At 35.5% G+C, this 22,802-nt stretch overlaps 1 protein-coding gene across 1 annotated transcript in view; it reads right to left on the reverse strand.

The window, feature by feature from the left end:
• Positions 1 to 22,802, reverse strand: part of Abca3 (ATP binding cassette subfamily A member 3) — a 524,972-nt gene that overhangs the window by 351,842 nt on the left and 150,328 nt on the right. The window contains exon 9 of the mRNA XM_090407639.1: positions 3,905 to 4,028. Within this exon, the coding sequence (XP_090263765.1) occupies positions 3,905 to 4,028 (124 nt within the window). The remainder of the gene's footprint in view (positions 1 to 3,904; positions 4,029 to 22,802) is intronic.

Consider the following 22,802-nt stretch of genomic DNA (forward strand, 5'->3'; position numbering starts at 1 on the left):
GTGTCAGACAAGGATGTACATTATCCCCTCTGTTATTCATTATCTATATGGATCACATTAAGAAGGAAAGCTGTATTCTGAAGGAAACCTGAATCTCAGCTCTTCACTTTATGCAAATGTTATACTTTTAAATAAATTCAGTACAAGTCTGCAAGATTTCTGAGAAAATTGAATCACTGTTGTGATAAATTTGGTATGAAAATCGGCAATACTAAGACAAGAACAATCAAAATAGGCAGAAACATTCAAAATATCAACTGCATCATAAATGAAGAACCTTTAGAACAAGTAAAGCATTTCAGGTACATTTGCACAATTTTTAGTGAAGACAGTATATTAAATATGCAAAGAGACAACAGAATCAACAAAGCCTGTATTGTAGAAATTCAGCTGTATAAATTTATATGGAATAAGAGAAAAATTAGTCAAAACACTAAATTAACTGTATACAAGACACAGTTCAAACCAATGTTAACTTATGGATCTGAGAGCTGGGTTAGAAATAAACACTTGACCAAAGACTAGAGACCACAGATATGAGAGGTTTGAGGAAAATTATGTGTGTGAACACCAAGATACAGAAAGATCAAGGTATAAGTGGATTGATACAGTATCCTTAGAAGTTAGAAATATAATATCTGATAATGTTGGAGTCTTAACAGATTGATTTCGAGAAAAATTGATTTGATAGGAAGTTAGTAATGATGTAAGTTCTTCATGTAGTACTATCATAATATCCTGTACACCTCTTGAGGATACATGTCAGGAATTTGATGATGAATATTTTAATAGAAATTTCTCTAGGTATTCAACTATTTTTCCTTATTTTTGATTAATTACTAATAAAAAATATTATTCCTGCATATACATCTTGCATGCATCAGATAATGTTATAGTTCCTGGCACCATTAACTTAGTATACTTTGGATAGACCAGTAGATCTATTAACAATTACCTTGAAGAGCACAAAAACTACATTCATGTTTCTATGTATGTCAAGTTGGGACTGGTAGCCCATGCTTGGAATACTTGTTCACACAGCATTAAATTAGAAGACAATTGTGATCCATAGAACTCACTATAAGTCTGAGAGACTATTTTTAGAATCAGTATCAGGTATGAAACACTCCTCTAACCTAAGATCAGGGATACAGACACCATACTAAACACTGGTGTAGTGTTGTATAGCAATGACTTCTCTGAATTCTAAATTTTATCTGGTCCCTAGAGGGAACCCAATAGGATATTGGTTCTTTTCAGTTACAATTTGAATTGTTTCTCCAACTTTTCAATTGAGTGCTGTGTTACTACATTGTAATTTGTGCTTTAAAAACATTGGCTTGAAATCCTGCAAAATATATGTAAATCGATAACACACTTATTTTGTAGTTCTAATGTTGTTTATACCATTCAGTACTATTATGAACCATTTTTTATTTTTATATTAGCTATTATAAATCAGATTCATTTTTGTGAATTCATTTTCTTAAGTGATAATGAATTCACAACTTTACAAATATACATATTCCAATGGTGGTCTAAAATGTTCTTGGCCTTGACCATAGATGGCAACAGTATTGGCAAGATTTTTTTTTCTAAGTTGGTACATCTGTCATAAGCATCCATGTGAAATTGCAAGTCATTCTATCAAGTAGTTTGTTTTATACAGCTTCCTGATTTCTGAAGCAAAAGTGTTGTGTCTGTATTTTTTGAAATGGATAAAATTGAGTATCATGCAGTTATAAAATTCTTTGCAAAAGAAGGTTTAAACCAAAAGAAATTCATTTGAAGTTCATGAAAGTTTATGGGCACTCTTTTCGTTTGTTTTTGACAATTAAGAAATGGGCTGCTGAGTTTAAACATGGCTGTACCAGCCTTGAAAATGATTCACGTGAAGGATATCCAAAAAAGTGTAACACTACAAATCACTGATCAAGTGCACGTATGGAATTGGATGACTGGCAAGTCAAAGAGAGTGAAATTGCTGAGACTATTATTAAGCATTTTAAAAGAATGTGTAGGATTTTGCATGAAGAATTGCAAATGAAAAAGTTTGAGCAAATGAAAAAGATGGGAGCTGCACTTGCTCACAGCAGAAAAAAAACACACTTGCATGAAATTCTCTGAACAGTGCTTGGAGCATTTTAACGAGAATAAAACTAATTTCCTGCATTGATTTATTACATGGATGAGACTTGGATTCACCATTACACACCAGAATCCAAACAGCAGTCAAAACAGTAAACAGAAGTCAAAGTCAGTTCCATCAGCAGGAAAGGTCATGCCATCAGTGGTTTGGGATGATAAAGGGCATTTTGTTTATTAATTATCTTGAAAAGGGTAAAGCAATAACCAGGGAATATTATTCTGATCTTTTAATCAGACTAGACGAAAAAATTTGTGAGAAAAGATCCAGTTTGCAGAAGGAAAAATCATCTTTCATCAAGACAATACACCTGCCCACAAAGGTGTTTTGGCAATTGGAAAATTAAGGGTTCTGCACTATGAATTGTTGGAACATCCATCCAATCCCCCAGATTTGGCTCCCTCTGACTTCTATCTCTTCCCAAAACAAAAAACTCTTACTCGCTGGTCAGCATTTTTCTTCGAATCAAGAGGTGATTGCAAATGTAGAGGAGTATTTTGCAGATCTTACTGAGAACTACTACAGAGACGGGATAATGGCGTTGGAGCATCGCTGGAATAAATATATTAGTGTTAATCGAGATTATGTTGAAAATTAAAAATAATTTTGAAATTATACATTCGTTTTTTCATTGTTAGGCAGAGACCTTTTCAGACCACCCATGTGTATATATATATATATATATATATATATAGGGTGGCCATAAATGAACTTTCCCTCTTTGGAGGTATCTGTAGCTAAAACTAATACACGGATCGAGACCACGTTTTATATTGAGACTTTCGAAGGCTTGCGGAGATGAATTCCACGAAAAAAAGATTTAGTACCAAAAAGTCGCCAGTAGGGGAAATTTTGGTGCTGGGGGAGCCAAAAGCAATCAGATATTTGCAGTAAACATAGGTAATAAGGATTATGCAAATTTTACTGTGTATACGTGACAGCAGCACTACCAATTCCACTTAAAAGGGGATTGAGAATGTTCATGCAGTTATTCGAATGACTGACAAATTGTGCTCCATATGCGTCCTATCTTGCCTCAGCATGCTTTACTTGTTAAGTTGTTTTATCTTAAACAGGGCAATGCCGTAGCAGCCCTTCAGGAATTTAGAAGGCTTCATAACCTGCATACAGGTCCTTAATGTAGTGATTGAACTCACAGGAAATAATGTTTTTTTTGGACCAGCGCTTGGACCAGTGCTAGTCCCACTTTCAGTTGTACTGAGAGCTATGATTAAGAAGTTTGAAGAAATGGATCACTGGGAGTTAGACTTGGCAGAGGGCGGAAAGCAGTCAAGAAGAGATAGCAACAGACGTTGCTACTGCGGTATTCAACGACACAGGGACCAACACTGGTCAAAACATTATTTCCTGTGAGTTCAATCACTACATTAATTTCTGTGTCTCTCGCAAGTTGTTGTTTTAGTTTAATTATTATTATTATCATTATAACAAGCCACATATTCAGCTGGAATGTAGTTGTTGTCGTTTACACCGTCAAAATATTATTATTCTATTTTATCTGCCTTTAATGTAATTATCCGCTTGTTTTCGACTCCACCAGCACCAAAATTTCCCCTACTGGCAACTTTTGGTACTAAATCTTTTTTTCGTGGAAATCATCTCCACATGCCTTCAAAAGTCTCAATATAAAATTTGGTCTCGTTCAGTTTATTGGTTTTAGCTACAGATGCCTCCAAAGCGGGAAAGTTATTTTATGGCCACCCTGCATATAAATTTAATAAAAGCTTCAAAACACACCTGTCAGCAATGATATTGTTGTTGTTTTTCCTGCGCCATTGTGACCAAGAAGAACTGTAATTTGTCCCCGAAACATGTTCATATTTATTTCAGATACAGCAGCTTTTTTTTTTTTTGAAAAGACCTAAGACATGAGAAAAAACAAAACCTAAAAAATATAGATCACAATAATATTTGTGTTGCACTTACCATATTTCATTATTCACACTTCCTCTGATGATTTAATAAATAAATTTTAATACTTTTAACAATTTTAATATAATAAATATCAATTTATTTATTCATTTGTGCGGGGGTTCCCACACGAATCCATTGACTAACCTGACATCTAAACCCACGTACTGCAACTTAATTTCTCCTCTTACTTGCCACATAGCTAAAACATTCCCTAGGATTTTCTTTGGATCTTAATGCCAATCTCTTCGAATATACCAGTTTTACCTTCCTTACTATATTAGTCACTCTCCTGGCCTGAGTCTTATATTCTTAATGCATCTGCTCTCCACCCCTCTCCTTAATTTCTTCCATAACCTCTTTTTCACTCGCAGGAATGTCATCCACTTTACACCAAACAGGAATGTCATCCACTTTACACCAAATTGCGTCCTTTTCTTCACTCATGGAATACAGCTTACTATTGCTGCTAACAAATATTCCTTCACAATTTCCCAAGCACTAATGATATCCTGGCCTTCCAATTCTGTCCTCCATAGAACTGCCCCAAGTTGATATCTAAGACTATTATAATCACCTGCCTTATAATTTCACATACGTTCCCTTTTCTTTGATACTCCTGCATGTCTATTCATCTTCCAAGTCAAAACCACATGTTCACTCTCTCCATCTGGGGGAAGGATGTCATCTTGGTTATTATCAGCTCTTCGGATGCCATAACCAATCCAAAACTCTTGAACCTCTTGTTCCCTCTATTACATGTTGCATAAGACATTTGTCCCTCAAGAATTCTGGAAATTCCATTCCCTTATTACTACATGCATTTTCCTCTTCCCAACTTATACTGCTGTAGGTAAAATCTCCCATAACAATCATTTTTCTTGCACTTGCCAAGCTCAACTGCCTAAACATCTCCTGCTCCCCACCCCTCTGTGCTCCTTGGCAGGTAGCAACATCCCACTAAATATCCTGTCTTGCCCACCTCTACCTCACACCAAATGCTTTCAAAACTACTAGTGTCACTGTCTTCCAAAGCCTCCACTCTTAGATTATATAAGTCATCACTTATCATAAGGAGTACTCCACCACTGCATTTTCCCTTCCTATCCTGCAAAAATATACTGTACCCTGCTATTTCTATTCTTGTTACCATAACATTTTCTATCAACCATGTCTCAGAGATCCCAATAATCTTTGGCCAGGCTGATGCTATCAATATCACCAATTCATCTCCTTTATTCTAGATACTCATGGCATTAGTATAAATTTCTCAAGCACTAATGATATCCCGGCCTTCCAATTCTGTCCCCAATGGAACTGCCCCAAGTTGATATCTAAGACCATTATAATCATCCACCTTATAATTCCACATACATTCCCTTTTCTTTGATACTCCTGCATGTCTATTCATCTTCCAAGTAAAAACCACATGTTCACTCTCTCCATCTGGGGGAGGGATGTCATCTCGGTTATTATCAGCTCTTCTGATGCCATGAAATATATATTATTAGTATAAAAATACCTATCATTATCCCCTCAAGACTCCACTGGACTCTGTGTTATCTGATGTCATCCCTCTTCCCTCAAGCACCCATTCCCACAAGAAGTCACCCCTGTTACCATCAACCCTGGGAATTCTAGTTTCCCTGCATTGGCACATCAACTCGTTCAGAAAACACCAATCTCTACAGATGCTTATGTTCTTCCTCAATCAAATGTAAGCAATCTCTCTCATAAAGTTCCTTTCTGTCCTCAAATGTCCTCCAAGCATCCACATATTCCAATCCTCTGTTCTGACACATTCTGGCTATTATGCTATTCATTATTACTGCTCTTCTGCTCAGCTTGTCATTATCATACCTTAGTAACACACACAATCTTTCCTCTCTATGTTTTCTTTTGCACAACCTGAGGCATGAATCTCAGATCTTCCCCCACCTGATTTGCACTACCTCTCAAATCATTAGCACCCACAATCATCTCATCCACCCTTTCACCCCACTTAATTGCCATGGCCACACTTTCTATCGTTCCTCCAAGCAAACACTCCTCTGGCATCCTATCTTGCACACCACAAATCATCAAGTCTCCACACATCATGCCTCTTACCAGTCTGTTGCTTGACTGCTCACCTGCATCCCTCACTCTCTCTCTCCTCTAACCCTTTCTCTCAGTGTTCCCCTATTTACTTGCTGTCCTGCTGTCATTCTATCCCTGGTTCCAGCACTCCCTCACATTCTTCTCATTCCCTCTTTCTGACCGTTTCTATTCTCTCCTCTTCTATCATTCCCATAATTCTCTCTCACTCCTGATCTGATTCGTCTTGCATTCATCTCTTCCATTTGCCCAATCTCATCTTTCATACTTCTCATCTCATTCGCAAGACATTCCACCTCCTCTTTCAGCTCACATCTCTCTCTCTCTGCAAAGGTAGCCACTCTTGCTTGCCAATCATCCTCCCAATCAAGCCTTCCACACTCCCATTTTTTCATTCATATTTCGCTCATTATTCTCACCCTCTTATCACACTACTCGTCTCTCTCTCTAGGTTGAGATTTTCCCACCCCTGACGCAAAGAGATCGGTTTATGGTAATTTATGGTAATATGGTAATTATGTTTTTACATTTTCTTACTTATATTTCAAGTTTTAAAATTTCTTAAGTTTCAATAAAGTTCTATCTCACTATTTTACTTGTCATTAATATTATATTCATTCATTACCATTTACATTTACAATTTTGACTTCAACTTCTAAAGATTCTAAGATTACAGTTGCCAAATACAGCAAAGGTAGGCAGTGATACAGAAATATGATCACTTCATTAATATGTTTTTATTTTTTAGTATTTTCTTAATTTAAAAAGAGCTGCAGTCATAAAACATGTTTTGATAAAAGGGTACTCCATTAAAATAAAGCTTTGCTTATCTCTTTATAATGAAATATTTGCTCATTCATGTAAATGCTTCTATAACTGAGATAGCTATGAAAGATAAAGAAATGTAACAAATAACGTGAAATGTTAAAATATTCAGAAAAAGCTTTTTTTCCCTAAATATTTCAAATACATGGGCTAAATTTTTAAAGTCCAGGGAATTATTAGGACTTGAAAAAAATCTTGCATCCTGGCCCCAGAAAATCTAATGCGACTCAGTAACCTTAATCCAGTTAAATGCATTCAAATGGTAATGCAAGAGGAACAAGGAAGTGGGAGAAGGGCGAGTCAAGAGGACAGGGAGACATGGCATAGGAAGAGTTGGAAGTACGAGTGAATAAATTCAAGAGGATGATTATAGGAATGGAACAGATTTGGATGTGAGTGGGGGTAGTTGAAACAGCAGATATATGTGGTAAGCAGTAAAAAAGGTTATTGGGCAAGGGCAGGTATGAAGAGGAAAATCACAACCAACAAGTGGCTTAGGTAGGAGTGGTTATAGACCTAAAAGTGAACTGCTGTGTTTACTTACAAATGGCTTATCAGAAATAAGTGAGATGAAATTGTTTCACTGATTCACTTTATTAGCCCAAAAATCACTGGAATAAGTGAAACATGGTTAATGAAGATGATATCCAAACAAGAATAGAAATGGAATAGTACAGTGTTTTTCTCAAGGAGAAGAAGGAAAAGGAGGGAAATTATGTTCACATAAGGCAGACATGGTTTTGAGGAAGTGTGGTGCGAGGTGAAGATTGACAGGAAGAGATATTTAGTTTGATGCTGCTATAGGCCAGAAATGTAGAGGATGGTGATGAAATGTATCAGCAAGTTGTGTATGGGGGGGCACTATTTCTAAAGTGGAAAGCCATAAGTGGTGCACTGCAGGTCAGTTTTGGGACCACTGTTATTTAATCTGTATATTAATGATACTGGAATAGGTTTAATTGGTTATATATACAACTTATACAACTGTTTACAGATGATGCAAAACTGCGGAGAGTGATGAGGAATCAAGTAGATGTTGTGGCATTACAGGAAGATTTGAATAGATTGTATAAGTGGGCAACAGTATGGAACTGTCAATTTAATGTTGCAAAGGGTAAGGTTCTGAAATTGGACAGGCAACAACAGGATGCAAAGTATACACTTGGCAGGGAAATATTGTTGGGAGTTGAGGAGATAAAAGACCTTGGAGTGGTGGATGTAGCATCCAACTAAATATCTCTTCTTATCAACCTCCACTTCACACTATACTGACTCAAAACCATTACTACTATTCAGTGGTGGCCAGTACATAAGCACTGCGACACTGCAGCACCCCCAAGGAAACAATGAAAAATTTAAATTTTGTTTGTGTTTATAAATAATAACAATACTTACAACATTATATAAATGCAATACAATATTAAAGGTTACAGCTTATGTTTTGACATTGATTGAATAGTTAATAATTGGAATTGTTCGATTAACGCTTTAGATTACGAAACAAATGCACTGCGATCTAAAGCCGATATTCGTTTGCGCTTGTCATTGCACATTATGTCAATCCCAAACGGCAATGTATCTTTAGTATGCTTACGCACATTATTTCTGTGAGATACGAAACGTTTATTATTGGTGCATGTGCGTGGCGAAATATTTTTTGTAAATCTTATTTTATTTTGTTAAAATAACATAATTATTTATTTATTATAGATACAAGGCTGAATTATGACGAGTGTCACTGTTGAGAATATGAAAAGAATTATATTTTTTCAATTATCGTTACACGAAACAAATACACTGCGAACTAATGCTGATATTTGTTTGCGCTTGTCATTGCTATTGATATGAAACTTTTATTATTGGTGTTTGTTCGTGGTGAGGATGAAATATTTTTAATAAAGTAATTTTTAATATGTGAATTTATTTATTAATAAATTCGTTACTGATTAGTAAAAAAAAAGTTTTTTTTTTTTTTTGTATATGCAGCAACCCCCCCACTTAAAATTTTCACAGGCCATCACTGCCACTACATCTCTCAGCTTCACTTTATGTGGACATAATTTGCCTGCTATCATTATCAGCACTCCCTCCTTCCTTATTATTATTATTTTGGTAACCTCCATCGAGCCAACAGACTCATCGTGAGAGGCCCACTCAACCCCCAACATGTATATCGTAATGAACTTTGAAGTTATTTACACTACTTGTGCATGCTGGTACCGCATTCCACTCACCAACAACAATCCATGCCAAAAATATACTCCCCGCACCCTTCTCCACCATATCTTGTCTTTCTATTCTCACAGAAAACTCATATCCTTCCATTTTCATTCCCATCGAGATATCATCCTTATCTAACCATATTTCACTTATTCCAATAATTTCTGGGTGAATAAACTTGTAAAAATAATCGTAATTTAAAATTCTGAATATTTTTACATATTGTTTATGTTAGTCTATTTATTAGTTTTAGTTTCATAACATGCATTGTTGGCATTTGCGATGTGCCCATTACTGAAGTTATTTTGTTAAATTGAAATGTAAAGCAGTTAAAAAATTGATGTACTTACTGGATTTGATATTTTTATTACTTACAGAAATTTTATATAGTTTAAAATATTAAGTTGTGTTTTGAGAAGACATTCTCTTGTCGCTAACATAATCTGCATGTCAGCCATTATACCTAACTTCTTACTTGCCAGTTTCATGGAGTGTGCATGCTCGCCGAGAAGTTTGATGTGTGATTGACAGCTGACATGAAGAGCGTTCAGTATCAAAGTAACAGGAGTAAACAAGAGAGCGTTCGGCAAGAAATCAGAACACAGGCCAGCATATATTTAGATTCAGAGGAACTAAAGTTTTTTTTTTTTTTTATGTGACAGTCAGAGGAAAATTAATAGTATATTCCGAAAAAGGAATCGCGGAACTATGAAGTTTCAAAGTGGAATAAGTATTGATAAATAAAAGAAAATATTGCTATAGATGTTTTAAAAGGAATATTCGAGGAAACGCTAATTGGAAGATTAATAGTAGATTCTGAAAAGGGAATCATGGAACTGTAAGTTTTTTAAAGTGAAAGAGTTAAGACTGTCAATAAGGATTAGTGAATAAAAGAAGAAGTTGCTATTTACGTTCTAAAGGAATGTTTGAGAACACTCTGATTAGGAAGTTTCATCTGTAATAAGGATGCCAGAACTATTATTATTATTATTATTAATACCACGGGCTACTCCAGGAGTCCTTAGACTCATCGAGGGAGGCCCTAAACATCATGTTCACACAGCTGTTCAACATTCTCACAGTATCTATCATACCTTGCCTTGAACTCGCTCACTGTCATAGCACCCACAACAGACTTTGGCAGCTTATTCCACTCATTTACCACTCTAAAAGTAAAGAACCCAGCTCTAACACCCCTGCTAACCACGCTCTTGCCCAGCTTCCATGGGTGTCCCCTAGTTCTCCCACCACCAGTCCTGATCTCAAAAATATCATCTGAATTAATCCTATAGAATCCTTTTAGCAATTTGAATGTCTCAATCATATCTCCCCTCTTCCGCCTATCAACTAGCCTCTGCAACCCACAAATCTTCAACCTGTTCTCGTATGATTCATTCCATAGACCTGTTATCATCTTAGTCACTCGCCTCTGGATCCTCTCCACCTCCTCCCCATCAAGAAGGAACCGAGGTGACCAAATCTGGGCACAGTAGTCGAGATGAGGTCTTATCAAGGCTCGGTACAGAGGTACAATAACTTGCTTGTCTCTGCTCGTCAAGGTATTTTTCAACAACCAAGTGAGTTGATGAGCTGATTTAGCTACTTTTGCAATGTGCCCCCTAAACTTCATCTCCCTATCCACCAACACTCCCAAGTCTCTGGCCTCAATCTCTTGGAGTACAGTTCCACCAATGTGGTATACTGCTGCTAATCTTTTCACCCCAAAATGCATAACCTTACATTTTGTCAGATTAAATTGACATCCATTCTCTTTAGCCCAGAACTCCAATCTATCTAAGTCATCCTGCAAGACTTTGACATCTTCTGCATTCACTATTGCCCTACCCAACTTTGCATCATTAGCAAACAAATGAACTGTTCCTCTTAGATCCTTCCCTATATCGTTAATGAACAAATTAAACAGCAGTGGTCCAAGAACAGAACCCTGTGGCACACCACTAGTCACAGGCCGTTTTTTGGACTCTACTCCTGAATAAACTACTCTTTGATATCTCTCCATCAACCACCCAGCTATCCATCTCACCAACCCTATATCCATTCCCATATGTTGTAGTTTACGGATTAGAATTCTATGTGGTATCCTGTCAAATGCCTTTGCCAGGTCCAGCAGTATCACTGTAAACCCATTTCCCTTATCCAGTTCAGCCGTCACATTGTTATAAAACTTGAGCAAGTTACTGAGGCATGATCTACCCTTCACAAAGCCATGCTGTCCTCTGTACAGTATCTCATTTTCATCAATCCATTCCTGTATTTTTCCCTTGACTACTTTCTCCAAGACCTTGACAACGACTCCTGATATGCTGATCGGTCGGTAATTTGCAACCATAGTCTTGGATCCTCCTTTATGCAGTGAAACTATTTTCCCCTCTTTCCACGCCTTCGGGACTAAGCCAGACCTGAGACTCAGATTAAACAACATGGTCAAGGGCACTGATAATTCATTAGCCGCTTCATGCAAGACCCGTGCCGGTATACCATCCAATCCCACAGATGTATTATTCCCACAGAACTATTATTTCTACTGAAGAGAAGATAGAATCGAGTCAGGAAGAATTAATATGTGGTACATGAGTGATGAGAAAGGATCCTATGAAAATGAAGAATAAAGGTCATATATCTTCAGAAAAGGGCCTTGACAGAGAGAGAAATTGGCTATGAAAATTCTGTCATTGTACAAACAAAGTGTTAAGTCTAGTCTTAAGTATAAGTTTATTTTTAAAAGGCCTTGGATCCAATTAATTCTGTAGTTAGTTATAGTTATGTAAAGTTGTCGGAAGTGTATATATATATATATTGTTTTATTAAATGTGCTTATTTTGTATTTTGGTCTTGAGTCAGTGATTTTTTTGGATTCTGAAAGCAATATTAAAAAAAGAGGTCATTGCACCAATTGACGTGAACCCTTATGCATATATAGGTACACTCGGAAATAAAAAAAATAATTGTTAGAAACAAAGAGATCAAATAAATATAGTAATCTTTTCTTTTTACAAACTCAATGAAACCATTTTATCTTCCTAATTACTGATGCTTCTTCCATTTGTAAATAAACACAGCAATTCACATTAGGTCTATAATCAGTCCTGCTCATGCCACTCATAGGTTGTGATTTCTCCACACCTAACCATTATCAATTGCCTTTATCCTTTATTCCTAACTGCCACTTACCTATACCTTGTACATCCCAGGCCATACCATTCCCATACTGATCATCCTCATACACACATTCACTATTACTTTCAACATCCACTCTCCTCATATTGTGTCTCCTTGTCCACCCTGACTTCCTCTATTTCCTTGTCCATATTGGATTCTCATTCTATCATTATTTAATCTCACCAATTCCTCTCTCCTGATCTTTTGTTTCATTCCTTACTTTCTCTGCTCTCCTGCTCACATCATTCATTGCTCCTCCGTGCAGCAACAGTCTCTCTCTGTCTCACATCAAATCCATTTAAATGGAACCCATCACTTATCGTTCACTATCCTCAACAATCTCCTGATATTCAACCTCACATTTTCATTATTTCCAACCAAGTAATTTGTTTCAACAATTATCCTATCAATTCTCCCTCCTGGAAAACTGCTTGGAATCTCTCATTTACCACACCTCTAATAATGGAATCTCCATACATAACTATTCTTGATCACTCTTCACTTCTTTTTTGCACTCTTTCATTCTTATCCATCTAATTTCTCATCTCATGCATATTTTTCATTTCACTTCTCATTCTGATCAACTCATTTTTTCAATTCTTGGCAATTACACTATCTGTCAGTCTGTCTTTTGTTTCCTCATTCCTGCTTTCCTTTGTATTTTGTTTCATTAGCTATACTTTCTTTCCCTTCCATAGTCTCACTCACTTCTGTTCCATGTTCATATAGACACATTTTTTATAGTCATTTGCTCCTTTAATTATGCTTGCTTCCATTCCATAATTAATAGTCATTTGATCCCACAATTATTCTCACTTCCATTCCGTGACTCATGCAGTCATTTGCTCCTACAATTGCATGCTCTTTCAGTCAATTTTGCATTTAATGATAACGCATAATCCAACAGAATACTGCACTTTCAAGATATCCATACCTTTTCTTGTCTCCTGTTCAGTCTCTCCATAAGCACATTCTCCATATTCTGCCAGGTATACAAATTGCATTCAAAACAACATATCATTCTCAAAAAAATCTATGATTTAATTACATTTGATTTTTGTGCTGCACAACATACAGATCTCATTTGGACCATCATTTTGTTATCATTCACCATAAGCATAAAAAAAAATAGTGAAAATAAATGTCTGTTTCAAGCACAAAGTTCCACAATTGCTCAGTTATGCTAAGCTATGAAACATAAACTTCACCAAAATCCAAATTGCTACTTTACTACAAAAAAAAATAAATAAACCATCTTTTTAACAGCAACTTTCAATGGTCTTTCACTAAGTGGCATGCTAGCATCCTCTTTATTAATATTGCAATCATAGCTACCTATCCTAACTGGACTCTAAATCATTTTATTATTATTATTCGTGACACCTCCAAGGAGTCCGACAACTCATTGCAGGTGGATACCTACTGTACAACTCTCCGTCTCCACCACCAACTACACTGAACCTCTACTCCCAATCATCTACATCAACGCCATCTACTGGTCACCACCACAGTTAATATTTTTTCTGTAAATTGCGTGTGTTCTGAAGGGCCGATTTGTCTGTATTCAGGATGAAAAACCCGAGCATCCAGGAGAAAAAAACCTGCTACCATCATCCAATATCATTAGCATCACACCTCCTCCACTCCTATCCTTCCTAAAAATACTGTATCCTTTACTCAATACTGAATCTGAGAGCCAGGTCTCACACTAATGACAATAATCGGAGGCCATATCATATTCACTAAACCAACAAATTAAATCCCTTTGTTCTTTATACTCCTGGTACTTGCATTTATGTCTGTATGCAAATACAGTATGTAAACACAGACTGTATGCAAATGAAGTCTGGGCTAACACTAGTATACTTTACCTCTGTAGTCTGCAAAACCAAGTCGTACAACTTTCAAATATCTGTTCATGTATAATGTTTCATTTAAACAGACATCCTTGCACATACTTAAGTCCAAATCACAGAAACATACAATCATCTTTTCACCATAATCACCTCCAGTACTGATCACATTTTTATCATTAATATAGTTGCCTAACTTGGTCACTCAAGTGCATACATTCTCACCATTCCTCCTATCATAATCCCCCTCTCTGTATTATTATTATTAAGAGAGCCCTCCAGGAAGTCAGAGACCCATCAAGGGAGACCACATACTACATGCACCAGCTATCATACTTATTCTTGAATTCATTCAAACTGCTTGCACTCACAACATCCAATGGCAATCCATTCCAATCACGCACTACCCTATGAGAGAAAAATCTAGCCTTCACACCCTTCTTAGTGGCATGCATTCTCAGCTTCCAAGGATGTCCTCTTGTTCTATCCCCACCCTCCATAAATTGAAAAATTCAATTGAAATCCTGTATGATCCTTTCAGAAGTTTATAAGTCTCAATCATATTATCCCTCTTTCTACTGTTTGCTAGTGTCTGCAGTCTGCAAATTCTCAATATGTCTTCATAATCAGTATCCCACAATCCTGATATCAATTTTAACACACACATTCTCTCTCTCCCTCCACCGTATCAGAATCACAACAGAAACCAGGAGACTAGACCTGCTCACAATAGTCCAAGTGAGGTCTTATCAAGGCCTTGTAAAGAGGCAAAATGACACCTTTATCTTTACGTTCATTTCAGCATTGCAATTATCTTTTGAGTTATATTTGCAGTCTTTGCTTCATGGGCCCTGAACTTGAACTTCCTACCTTTAACACTCCAAGATCTCTAGCATCATCAGTTTCTTCTAGAATAATCCCACAATTATAATATGACATAGGATATCTAATCACGCTGAAGCGAATGACTTTACATTTACTGACATTGAACTGACATCCATTTTCCCATGCCCACAATTCCAGCCTATTCAAATCATTCTGCATGTACTGCATATCAGCAGCATTCCTGATTATCCTACCTAGCAATTTGCATCATCAGCAAATAGCTGTATATCGCTTATCAAATCCTTCCCAATATCATTAATGTACAGATTGAATAAAAGTGGACCAAGCACTGATCTTTGTTGTACACCACTGGTTAAGAAACTAGTGGTGTGCCACATTCCGCCATCCTCTTATTCACACTAATATTCTATAACCCAAACCCATATTCTCCAATTTATGCAACAGCCTACCATGCAGTATTCTATCAAAATTCTTAGCAAAATCCAAAAGTATCATGGTGTATCCATTACCTTTGTCAAGTTCAATGGTAACATTGTTATAGAATGTGAGCAAGTTGGTAAAACATGACCTTCCCTTAGTAAACCTATGTTGCTCATTGCAAAGTAGAGATTCACTATCAACCTATATCTGAATGTGAGCCCTAACCAATTTTTCCAAAATCTTCACCACCACCTTGAGATACTAATTAGTCGATAGTTGGATACATCAGTCTTTAGTCGATAGTTGGATACACCAGCTATGTTTATTGGAATTACCATACATTCTTTCCATTCCCTGTTCTGAGACTCATTAAAAAACCTGGTCAAAGGAATAGCCAGTTCAGCTGAACACTCTTTTAGCATAGGTGCTGATATTCTATCAGTCCTTATTGCTGAATTCTTATTCAGTTTGCGCAACAGCTCTAATACCTCGTCCTCATAAACCTGAGTGTCTCCATTCAGTGAAGAGGTAGCAGCGAGTTCAATGTCGCTTACATCAGGTTGATAGCTTTTAACAAAATGCACTCATTAGTTGAAAAACCTCTTCTGCATCTGTAACCTTCATGCCATTGCATTTAGAAGAGTTATTCTTTCATATTCATTCTTTCTTTTGCTTTCAAGCATATCGATAGAATTCTTTTGGGTTGTCTTTAGCTTGCAGAGCCAGTTTCTTTTCATAATCAGACTTAGCTTTCTGTACAACAGTTGTGACTCTTCTAGCCTGCTGCTCATAACTTTCATAATGGACACATTCCTTATGCACACGATATTCCTTCTACATCATCTTTTTCTTTTGAATCTCTTGCTCAATAAGATTACACATCCATTTGACTCCTATTTATTCTTTGAACTCTCGTGACAAATTCTGATATCACATCTTTTAAGTAGTGTTTAAATGCTTTCAATGTAGCATCAATATTCTTTTCATCCATCAACTGATCCCATTCCACTGAACTCAGTATACTTCTCAGTTGGTCATAATTTCCTGCTTTGTAGTTCAGCATGTAACCTTTTCTGGATGGAACATTCATACACTTAGTCACTTCCCAAGTACCATATGATCACTCACCAACCAGAGGCAGAATAGTTATGCCTTTAACTGAAACGCCCTCTGACACTATAATCAAATCTAACACACTTTGATCTCGAGTTCCTTCTGTAACAAGCTGCTTGAGGAAGTTGTCCTGCAACAGCTCAATAAATGCATTTTCATTCTTCTCATGAGATTCTACTGCTGCCCACTCAATAGTTGAATAATTAAAGTCTCCCATTATGATTACTCTTTTCATGCTCATCTTTTCTATTTGGTGATGCATTTCTTCACCATTAGCAACTGATCCACCAGGTCTGTAACAACACCCCACTATGAAATTGATCTTGTTCCACCTCCAACAAGATGGCTTCAAACTCGACCACATGAAATACTGTTAGTAGTACTACAATCATGGGTCTGAACTCTAACTGGATTCAAGTCATCCAACATCATTAGCAACACGTCCCCTCCTCTTCTATCCTCTACTTCCTAAAAATACTGTATCCTTTACACTCTATACCAGTTAGTGTGTCTGATTCTGATAGCCAGATCTTACTAATGCCTTCAAGTCTCATACCAATAAATTATTTTTCAAGACTCCTGATACTACACAAATTCAAGTACAGGTCATCCCTGTTATATAAATCCTTTCTTCAAACTCATCATATATCCAAAAATTTATATCCATTCTTTCTACATAGCCCGTGCATTGAATTGTTTGCTATCATAGCCTCTCTTCTTAATTCTGTGTTATCATGCTAGGTAATATGCTAGCTATTTTCACTTTCTCATTCTTGCTTCATCCAGTGGAACTTTCCAATCCATTCTTATGCTGTATTTTTCATTTTCATTTCACTTTTGTTTCTACTAATAAGTAGCATTCAACATGGGGGACCATGTCTTCAACCATTTTGATAACATTGCTAACTGCAAAGAACATTTCTGCAAGACACTGAATTGTTTAACTAGCTCTCCATGTTTCTCTTTTCCCTCTTCTGCAACACATTCTTCCTTTGGTTCGACCAATTCTTCGTTGGTCAACTCTTCAGGGGAACTTTCTATGAGTTGAATTATGCATCATCATTCACTTCGAGATTCAGATTGTTTGCTAGGCCCACTATTACAAACTTCCAAAATCATGCACAAACCTTTTTAATGTATTTTTCCATATGCCACTCATACATTGAGATGTCACTTCATCCCAAGCCATAGCAATATTTTTAATAGCATGATAAATATTGAATGTGTTTCCAGAATTGCATGAGAGTCTGGTCGTTTCCTTCAGTGGCATAAATGGCTTGTAAAAAAGTTGTCCGCAGATAATAAGCCTTAAAAACCTGCAAGAACTCCCTGATCCATCGGTTTGATCAATGAAGTAGTGTTTGGAGGGAGAAACATAATGAACTTGGTGAAGATCACTGCTATAATACTTACATGACGGATGACCTGGAGCGTTATCTAGAATTAATAAAATTTTTAATTCTACATTTTCTTTCACACAATAGCTTTTTATTTCATTCACATAACAATTGATTAAGGAATCCTCGAACAATTTTTGAATCATCCACGACTTCTTATTGCTCAGATAATGAACTGGGAGTATGCTTCCTGATGTTTTTGAAGACTCGTGGATTCTCACTGTGCCATATCACAAATAGTTTCAGCTTATATCCAGTCACATTACCCATAACAGAATCATAATATGGGCATTAAGAGCTTTGAAACTAGGTATAGATTTCAGCTTTTTGTGGATGAATGTCCGTTCGGCATTTTTTTTTTTTTTTTTTTTTTTGGAACAAGGACGTCTCATCCATATTAAATAATTGCTGTGGCAAATAATTTTCCTCCGTAATAATTTTATCCAATTATCAAACTCCTTGGCAGCCTTCTTAGCACTTGAAGATTCCCATACATTTTCATATTATGCAGCGGAAAACTGCTTGAATCTCATGAACCAATCGGAAGAAGCGTTGAATTCGTAGTCATAATTGGGTTCTACTTTCTTCTTCTTCAACATATTGAAGAGACTTAGTGCCTTAGCAGTTATAGTGACAGTGCTAAGGAGTATGCACTTTTGGTTCAGATCCTCTATATATAGCCGAAAATGTTATTTATTCCCTTATGGGATCACGGACGTATCTTTAAAAGGACGCGACTTGAACGGACGTAAATTGAGGGATGACTGTATTGGCAAGTTTCTGTTGTTGTGATAAACTTTATTATTTGTCTTTCTATTTGAATTATTTTTATGGGTCATTTATATAAATTCACTCTCCATGGAGGGGAAGCAGTAAAGTGTGCCAGAGACAAGATATTTTATTACTTAGCGAAACTGTCACACCAAAAACAAAAAAAAGTACATAACTATGAATTTGTCAAGAATGCCAAAAACCTAATAACATCACTGCCCTTCATTATGGAGAATAAATGAAAGCAAATGCAAAATACACTTTTTAGTTTTGTAAAGTATGAAACTGAAAGCAAAGGTAAGGGACTTGAAAATATTAAGAACACTGGAGAAAAGAGTTCTGTTGTGTCATCAACTAAAAACAATTAAGGTGTGCTTTCAAGACAAATGGCTTGGGGAATTCAAGTGGTTATGCTACAAAGTTGCATTCTGTAAAGTATAAAAAAAAACCTGGGACTGCTGACAGAAATTCTTGATTGCCAACAAAGTTTTCAGGGACTTTTTAGAGTGGAGACAATTAGGTTTCATGAGGCATTTAATTTTTATAAAAATGTTGTGATATAGACATGGCCAGAAAATCACTCAGGAAACATATCTCAGGTCACTTTTTCAAAGAAAAATGGATCATAAAATGTTTGAACACCTAAGGTGCCTTTTTAATTCAGCTTATTATAAAGTTAAATTCGATAAACTATTTATTGATTTCAAAAACTTCAAATCAAAATGACATGAAATATAAAAAATTTGTGGCAGTTACTGCTGATGTTATTAAACAAAAATTAATTAAATCAAAGGAAATCAAAGACTCCATCAGGGAGTCTTTTTCTAGATGTTTCTACAGATATTTCAAATGAGGAGAAATTAGTCCATTAAATGGGATCCATAGATAAAAATTGAAAGAGGCATTTATTGCCATAATTCTTCTCCAAAACTCTGCAGTATAGACACAGATGAAAATGAAAGCAAGTTCTTCTTCTTTTACAAATTAAGTGGATATTGAAACCAACATTATTTCAAAGCTGAATATATAGAAACTAAAAGAGTGTCTATATATTCAGCTTTGAAATAATGTTGGATTCAATATCCACTTAATTTGTATAATGTTGCACTGCCGAAGTGAAGCCTCTTGGCTCTTTATTTCAGCAAGGTCTTCTTGTCATGGAAGGCTGGTAACTATTTGGCAAGCAGTAAAACAAAAAGAGAATGTAACATGCTGAAAGAAAAAAAAAAAAAAAAAACTAGTGACAAATTTAAAAAGAGAAATATCAAAGCTTACACATTATTGTGCATAATTTGAATTTGGCTGTTTTAAATTCTATTAACCATTGACCACAGTTTATGCTACTAGTATTTCTGGAGCCCTCTTTATGAGCATTGGTCAGACTTTGTTGACAGATAATGTAGTTACAAGAATAACTTATCCTTGCAACTACATTATAAGTATCTTCTGGGAAGATATCGACAGAGAGAGAGATAAAAAAACAGGGTGTGTGACAGCACTGATGATGATGTTAAATGAACTGCTGCTGAAAAAAGAGGCAGAAGGCAGTTCATTTAGGAAATCTGATATTGGGAGGGGGGGGGGGGCATTAGGACAAAATATACAGTCAGCCTGCTGCTAGTAGCCAGGGGTGCAAGGAATGATGTGAAAAGCATGCACTGGAAAATTGGCATGAGAAGTGCAAGTTAAGGAACTGTTATGGAGAAGTTCATCTATAGAAACATAGACTGGAAGGAAGAAAGATTACACAATGAAAAGGAAGTGAAATTTATTTATGTACTAAGAGATTGTTGTCTGAGCAATTTAGGTATAGGCTTTTTATTTTTATATCCAGTTCCTGCTCTGCAGATGAAGTTGATCTTTCCATCTTAAGCTTGGATGTCCATGGTCTCTTCTTCCTGTAGATATTTACATTCTAGTTTGGGAATCCTATTGTTATTCATCCTTTCTATGTGGTATAGCCAATTTTGCTGGTATTCTTCTATTTTTTGTATCTATTCATTCTCTTATTTCTGTGCTTTTCTTTTTATCTAACCTAGTGAGTCCCAGGAGAGGTCTTAGTAACTTCATCTGCACTGCTTCCAATCTTTGTCTGTTTTTTTTTTTTTCTGTTTTAGAATCCAAGTTTCACTTCCAAATTTGAGAGATGTTTAGAGGTCATGTTATGTAATCTTAATCGAGTTTCTTTAGTCATTTGTTTTCTAAAATTTCTTTTAATTATGCCATTCATTCTATTGTAAATTTGTAGTCTTGTTTCCAATTGTGAATCAGTATTGTATTGTGAGATTATATTTCCTCCTAAGTATTTGAATTCTGTAATTTGTTCTATTATTTTATTGTTAAGCGTAATTATGACTTTTTGAATGGTGTTTCCACACATTGCCATAGCTTTTATTTTTGTTTCAGAGATTTTCATTTAAAATTTTTTTGCTATTTCATTTAGATGGTTAGTTGCAATTTGGAGTTTATCTTCTGAATTTGAGATTAGTACTTGATCATTTGCATAAAATATTGTATTTAACTGTATTTTATTTGTTAGTTTAATTCCATCTTTAACAGTTGTTTTTCTTTTAGGATTCTGTTTATATAAATGTTGAATAGGATTAGGGATAAGCCACAGCCATGTCTTACTCCTTTATAGTTATAGGTTCTGATAATGTTCCATCTGCAAATTTTTGTTTCTCTGTATAGACTTTTTTTATTGCTTTAATTGAGGAGGTATTTTATCATCTTGTAATATTTTCCAGAGTAGATTTCTGTTCAAGTTATTATATACCTTTTCATAGTCAATAAACAGAAGTGGGCAAGTTAATTTTTTTTCTTTTTTCTATGATCTGTTGCATTGTGAAAGAGGCATCTGAATCTGTGCATCCTCTCCCTCTTTTAAAACCACACTGTTCTTCTTCTAAATAATTTTCTGCATATTTAACTAATCTGTTCTTTAAGATGTTTGCATATAGTTTAGATGCTGTTATTAAGAGAGTAATGCCTCTGTAATTTCTACATCTGTCCTTGGGATCTTTTTTTGTGAATATTTATTACTACTACTAGTTTCCTATTCTTTTGGGATCATTTAACATTTCCAGATATTACTGATGAGTTTAAGTAGGTTTTCTTTTAAGCTCTTTGTCTGCATATTTAAAGAACTCAATGCATATTCCATCCATTTTCTATTTCTTGAGTTTTTGAATTCTTTTTCTAATTCCTCAATTACTACTTCTTCTGTACTTTCCTGTGTATTGATATTTTCAATTTTGTGAGTTGTGTCATTGTTTTCTATTTCTTGTTTTTCATTCCACAATTTTTTATAGTGTTGTTCTATCCAATCCTCTTTGGAAATTAGATTATTCCTTAATTGGTCATTTTCTGCTGTTTGTAGTTGCCTGAAAATTTTAAAACCTATTCTTTGAGGGCCAGTGATATCCTGCTCTAATGATTTAACATTTACTCCAATCTTTTCTGCATATGCTTCTGGAAAGCTTTCTGACTTCAGCCCATAGTTTCTTATATTGCATATAGTCAGCAGTGATTTTACTCTGCAGACATATTTTAAAAGCCAGTTTTCTCCTTTCAATTAATTCCTTTAAGTCTTCATTCCAAGTTATGAGTCTTTTTTTTTTTTTTTTTTTTTGCTTTTCCTTGATTTGTAACCTAAACTTTCTTAATGACCTCTGGTTCTTCCCTCTCACCTTCTACTCCTTTTATAATCCCTCTGGATTAATCTGATAAAATCCGGTCAGTTTCAATATTATTTGTGGCTGGTTTTATTTTATCTCTTATTCTGCTTTTGTATAAGTATCTAATACTCTCCTGTTCTAGGAGGTGAATTTTAAACTGCTTATTAGATGTTGGTTTGTTATCTTTTTTCTTTTGAAGTATGTGATTCTTTTAATGAATTCAAATATGCTTTCAACTAGCATGTAATCACTATCAATTTCACTACCTCTAAAAACCCTTGTATTCTTGATAGTATTATTTAATTTGTTGTTAATAATAATAATA

This window comes from Typopeltis vanoorti, chromosome 17 (genome assembly GCF_054136105.1).
Source record: "Typopeltis vanoorti isolate ZY-2024b chromosome 17, IOZ_Tvanoo_1.0, whole genome shotgun sequence".
NCBI classification, from domain to species: Eukaryota; Metazoa; Arthropoda; class Arachnida; order Uropygi; family Thelyphonidae; genus Typopeltis; species Typopeltis vanoorti.